The sequence below is a fragment of the Dromiciops gliroides genome, chromosome 4 (assembly GCF_019393635.1).
Source record: "Dromiciops gliroides isolate mDroGli1 chromosome 4, mDroGli1.pri, whole genome shotgun sequence".
NCBI lineage: Eukaryota > Metazoa > Chordata > Mammalia > Microbiotheria > Microbiotheriidae > Dromiciops > Dromiciops gliroides.
The window spans coordinates 136,605,242-136,611,744 of NC_057864.1; the positions used below are offsets into that span (position 1 = coordinate 136,605,242).

Here is a 6,503-nt window from a genome sequence, read left to right on the forward strand (position 1 = left end):
GCCTGGCAGGCAGTTTGGGATTTGGAGAGTTTTATAAAGGAAAATAGACTAAGCTTCGATCTAAGACCATTCATCTGTATTTCTACTTACCTATTTCCCTAATTGGTTTCATTTTTTGTTGCCTAATTAATTCCCAAGCAATAAAAACTAATCCCTCACAGATTAAAGCTCAGAGGCTTCTTTTTCTTAGTGGTCTGGGATAGGGCAAGAGCTTACAAATTTGCCATAGTAATGTGCTGCTAATGGGAAAGACAGTAAAACACAGAAAGTGATCTTTGATGTTTCATTTAAAGCCCTTTTGGGGATCTTGAAATTCATTTCATGTTACTGGATTATCACATATGAATTATTGTTCCTTGGAAAATTATCAACATTTCTGGATTATTCATACCTACTGTTGCTTCATGTTATCTTGTGCCTTTTCTTTTGGCTAGCACCTTCACTCCAAAGGTGGAAAGGGAAAGGAATCATCAATACACTAGACAAACATTAGGGGCCTACTATGTGAAGAGTGCAAGATGGTAGATAGACAAACTTAGTTACAGCATAGTCTCTGTATTTGGGCAGCTAGGTGGCACAATGCATAGAGCGCCAGGTCTTGAGTCAGGAAGACTCATCTTTTTAAATTTTTATTTATTTATTTATTTTTAAGAGAGGCAATTGGGGTTAAGTGACTTGCCCAGGGTCACACAGCTAGTAGGTGTTAAGTGTCTGAGGCCAGATTTGAACTCAGGTCCTCCTGAATCCAGGGCCGGTGCTCTATCCACTGTGCCACCTAGCTGCCCCTAAGACTCATCTTTTTTAGTTCGAATCTGGCCTCAGACACTTATTAGCTGTATGATCCTAGACAAGTCACTTAACTGTTTGCCTCAGTTTATTCATCTGTAAAATAAACTGAAGAAAGAAATGAAAAACCATTTTAGTATCTTTGCCAAGAAAACCCCAAATAGAGTCATGCAGAGTTGGACACAACTGAACAATAAAAAATGATCTTTGTAAATCTGAAAGTCTAATAAATGGATAAAACATCAAACAGATACCTATATTCTATAAGCATAGTAGAGAACTTCGAAACCAAAGTCCTATGTAAGGGATCAGGGAAGATTTCCTAGAAAAGGTATTTTTAACATGTAGGTTCAACAGGGGAACATTCCAAACATGAGAAAAATCTTGAGCAAGGAAACAAAGGCATGGAGAGGAACAATAATAGAGGCAGCTAAGGTCCACAGTCAGGAAGACCCGAGTTCAAATCAGGGTCAGATATTTACTAGCTGTGTAACCTTGGGCAAGTTAACTACTGTCTACCTCAGTTTCCTCAACTGTAAAATGAGGATACTAATAGCAACTACCTCATAGGTAAGGTAGGTGCTGTGGAGTTAAAGAATTTAGCGTTAAGCCTGGTGCATAGTCAGTGCTTAATAAATGCTTGTTCCTTTCCTAACCTAATATAAGACAAGACTGGAAAGGTAGGATGATGCTATATTGTGGAAGGTTTTTAATCTTTCATGCCCTGAACAAGGAATCTGAACATTACTTGGTAGGGAATAGGGAGCATACTGAAGACATTTGTGCAGAGATCTTTGCAAAAGAAAAATTATTTTTGGCCAGAAGGATTGGAGGAAGGAGGGAGAAAAACTAGAAACATAAGGTAGGTAATGAAGGTCTGCAAGATAGTGGAGACAGTGACAAATAGAATAGGCTGTTATAGAGATGAAATGAACAGGACCTGTTAACTGACTGGATGTGACAAGTGAAAAGACCGGAAAGAATCAAAGATCATCCTAAGGTTATGAACATGGGAGACTGTGAGTGGAAGGTAAAGTTTGGAGTTAGCAAGTATTATTTTTTAGCTTTTGAAAACTTTTAATGGATTAGAAAACAGAATTAGAAATTATTTATAGATTTTATTGACTCTATTACAAAAGAGGCTTTACTGAAACTTTTGATGTTCATTAGCAACAATTAATTTTATTCCTAACTTAACAAAATATTGCAAGAAATACTAATGGTAGCAAAGAAAATACTCAAATTAAAATTTTAAGTACTTACAACTAACATTGGCAAGAAGACAACTTGCAAAGAATGGTTGGACATTCAATTGGAATAGTACAAGTAAAGTATCCATTCTTCCTTTACATACCTCACGTTTTATGAGAAATTCTAATACTGTATTAAGTGAAAATAATCCTTTTCTGATAGTCAATCAGCAAGCATTTATTAAGTGCTACTATGTGCTGGGCACTGGAGATACCAAAGAAAGGCCAAATCAGACTTTGTCTTCAGGAAGCATATAATTCTAATGGGAAGATAAAATGTACATACTAGACATATAGATTAAATGGAAGGCAATCTGAGTGGGGAAGGCATTAGGGAACAGTAGTGCTGCAAAGGGTGTGGTTTGAGCTGAATCCTGTAGGTAGCCAAGGAAATTACAAGGTGGAGATGAGGGAGCAGAGCATTACTGGCATGGGAGACAGCCAGCATGAAGATGGGATTGTCATATTGAACAACTGCAAGTTAGTCTGTATTACTGAACTGAAGAATTTATAGAAGGGGGTCAAGTCTAATTAAGACTGGTATGGTAGTAAGGGGCTAGGTTATGAAGAGTTTTAAATGCCAGAGGACTCTATATTTGAGCCTGGAAATAATAGGGATCTTCTTGAGCTTTATGACATGGTCAGACTTACACTTTAGAAAAATCACTTTGGCTACTGAGTGAAGGCTAGATTATTAGCCTGAGGAGATACTTGAGGTAGGGAGACCAGTTACAATAGCAGCAGTAATCCAGGTGAGAGGTAATAAAGATTTGATCTAGGCATTAATATAATCTTGGTAAAGTTATAAACTGATTCAAACATTCTATAGAGCAATTTGGAACTATGGCCAAAGGGCTATTAAACCATGCATACTCTGATCTAGTAATACTACTACTAGGTTGGTATCCAAAGAGACAAAAAAACCAAAAAGTTGAATTCAAATTTGAGGAGATGCACATCAATTGAGGAATGGCTGAACAAATTATAGGATGAGATTATGATGGAACACTATTGTGCTATAAGAAATGATGAACAGGATGCTATTAGAAAAACCTGGAAAGATTTACATGAGCTGATGCAAAGTGAAATGTACTGTGTATACAAAATAACAGCAATATTGTAAGGTGATCTGCTGTGAATGACTTAGTTATTTTTAGCAATACAATCATCCAAGAAAACTCTGAAAGACTTATAAAAAATGCAATCCATCTTTATAGAAAGAACTGATGGTCTCTGAATATAACTGAAGAATAATTTTTTTAGTTCCTTTTTCTAAAGTTTTTTTTGCCTGTTTTCTTTCACAACCTGACTAATGTGGAAATGCTTTACATGACTACACATGTATAATTTATACTGAATTGCTTGAGTTCTTAAAGGGGGGGGGGGTGGGCGTGAGGAAGGAGGGAGGAGGAGAATTTGGAACACAAAGTTTTAAAAATCGACATTAAAACTTATTTTTACATGTAATTTGGGAAAAAAATAAAATTCTAAATAAATGGGGGAAAAAACCAAAAAAACCAAGCAAACAAACAAAAAAGATTTGATCTAGGGTTGTAACTGTGTGAATGGAGACAAAGTACAGTTTATGAGAGATGTTATGACAATAGAAAAGACAAGACTTGGCAATATACTGGAAATGTAGAATGAGTGAAGAGGAAGAGCTGATGATGATATCAAAGATTCAAGCAAGACTAGGAGAATGGTACCTTCAACAAAATGCCCATTCAATGTTACACCTTAAAGAAAATAATATCATCATATATCATTAAGAAATAACCAATAATTACAAAAGTAGATTGATTCATACTTACTGATCAGTAGGTTCACCTTTGGCTAGCTTTTCAGAACAGGCAAAGGCTCCTTTGTGAAGCCAACAGTATGTATCCACAGCTACCACCTGTCCTTTATATTTCTTTATATGGATGGGTTCAGAAGCATCTTTGATAAACTGAAGCAAACCTTGTATCCCCATTCTACCAGTTATACTGCATGATAAAAAAAGAAGAAAGTTGAAACATGGAAAAATTTTAAAAATACATACTGTACTTAACAAAAAAGTTCACAGAACACAAGATGGAAGTCTGGTTGCCATTTAAAAAAAACAATTTATTTCCTGGACTTCTGAAAACTATCAACTTTTAAATGTGTTAAATGGGCTTCCCTTTTCCCATCAGGCTCTACACAGGGATAAGGACTGGTTCTAGGATTTTCTTGTTAAATTGAACGAGCCCAGGAGGAAACTCTAGCAGTGCAGGTTGGAACTTTCTCTGCAACTAGTGTTAGAGAGGTGTCCAGAGCACTGAGAAGTGAAATCATTTGTTCAGGTCACCCAGCCAGTATGTCAAGAGATGGGCTTTGAACTCAGGTCTTCCTGAGCTCTGTGGCCAGACTGCCTCTCCTATAGCTGCAGGTTAAGTATTGTGATAAATTCCATTTTGTATTTGTACATATAGTTTATTTCACATATACTTATAGATTGCATATTACACCTAATTTTATATTCATAGTTCTCATGCTGCTTCCTCTTTGTCAGGATGCCTCCTGTTAAGGCATCTAAAGCTCAACAATCAGTGGCTTGATTGATGGGTCTCTCCTCCCCACTGAGGGGAGGGCACCTCGGTGAAAGGAACCCTCTGCATTTAACGATAACAATAGCTGGGACTCGGATGGCTACGGTTTCTACAGAGCTTTGTCTCATTAGATCCCTCCCAACCCTTAAAAGTTAAGTGACTTGCCCCAAGTCACAGGATTAGATCGGGACTCGGGTCTTCCTGACAACAAGTCCTGTGCTCTATGCACTGGGTCACCAGGCCTGCATTTACACACCCCGACCCGGCCCGAACCTCTGAGGCCCAGGGCCCTACAGTAAGGCATTCCAGGCTGGACCAAGTTACCGGGACTGGCTCCCGCCCTTGCCCTTGCCCTCGCTCCCGTCCCCGTCCCCGTCCCCGTCCCCATCCCGGGGTGCGGGGACCAGGCAGTCCCCCTTCGCGCCCGTGGTTCGTTTCCTGTCTCTCACCTCCCGCTGCCCCAGCACCGGACCCGAGGTTTGGGCCCCGGCTCAGCTGAGATTCACAAGTAGGCGCCAAATTACCACGGCCCACTTTCAATTTACGCGCGTCCAGAGCAAAAGGGGTACCGCCCCTAACGGAGGTGACGTCGAGGCTCCGGCGGCGAGTCAGGTTCTAGTTTCTCCGCACGCATATCTTCACGCCTCCCGTGGGTCACTTCTCTGTTGTCAATCTCCCCTCCTCTCTGCCGGCTCACCTGGATCGGTTTTCTATCGATTGACTTAGGCTACCTGGAGGAAGTCAGGGGAGATATTACCTCGGCCAGAAGGAGGCATTATTTAATCTCTGTGGGGTAAATTAACGCGCCTAAAAGAACCAGAGTGGCCTCTTGGGAATTGTAGTTTTCAGGTGCGTGGGGTGTCTGGGAGTTGTAGTCCCTCTGCACAACCCTGGTCAAGAGAGTAGATGAAGCCTGGATGAAGGTGGGTTGATTTAAAGATGAACCTGCTGTGGCTCATTTGTGTTTAGTTTTAGTTTTAGTTTTTTTGTGTTGTTGTTTTTTTTTTTAAGAAGAGGAATAAAAAAGAAAGAAACAAACAAACAAAAACGATTCGGTGAACCACTGTATACCACTTCTCCATCTAGAGTCCTGTGTGCTGGTTGGTAAATTTAACAATGGGTTCTTCAGAAAAAATGAACAGGACGCACCTTTAAGTTTAATATTCATCGTTAACATTTTTTCTGTCACTTTCAACAAAATCAACGAAATAATAAATTAAGCCTTGATTTGTCGTGTTTGAAAATTGAACAGTTGACTGCTGGCTGGAGCTGGCTCCAGCACGTCCCTGAATACTGTATATGCACATTTAAACCATCTATAATTTAGTAGCTAGTTTTGGGAAAATACTGTCAGTGGGAGACTTGAACCCAGGTGTCCCTATCTTCAAATCCTGTTTTCTATACGCTGCTGCTTCTCTACATAAAGTATACTAAGACTATACCTTCAATTATACAGTCTCAGGACCTGAATGTATCTGCAACGATGTCACACGTTAATGGGGCAGCTACATGAATGTGATTTCGTCAGGAACCTGGGAAAGTTGTTCTTAATGCTTTATTATTGGCGGTAATATAATAGGATTTAGAGCCGAAAAGGACTTTAAAGATCTAGCGGATGTGAAAATTCAGGTCCAGCAGATTAAACGACTTAACCCAGGTCACACAGGTAGTAAATAGGAGATCTAGATTTGAAAGCTGGTCCCAAATCTATCTTCATTCTGGTCCATGCTCCACTCAACTGTCAAATTGATCATTCTAAAGCTCAGGTCTGAACATGTCACTCTCTGATTCAATCAACTACATTGGGTCCCTATCATTTCCAGAATCGAATATTACCTCACCCCTTCCCACCTTTCCAGTCTTACTTGCTCTCTCCCCAGTCCAGTGACACTCGCTC

General features: G+C 39.7%; 1 protein-coding gene across 1 annotated transcript in view; it reads right to left on the bottom strand.

Annotated features, from left to right (window-relative positions):
* Positions 1–5,141, bottom strand: part of EXO1 (exonuclease 1) — a 30,595-nt gene extending 25,454 nt beyond the window's left edge. The window contains exons 1-2 of the mRNA XM_043962562.1: positions 5,056–5,141; positions 3,848–4,021 (exon numbers count right to left, since the gene is read on the bottom strand). Coding sequence (XP_043818497.1) covers positions 3,848–4,008 — 161 coding nt within the window. The 5' untranslated portion in view covers positions 4,009–4,021; positions 5,056–5,141. The remainder of the gene's footprint in view (positions 1–3,847; positions 4,022–5,055) is intronic.
* Between the last annotated feature and the right edge of the window lie 1,362 nt (positions 5,142–6,503).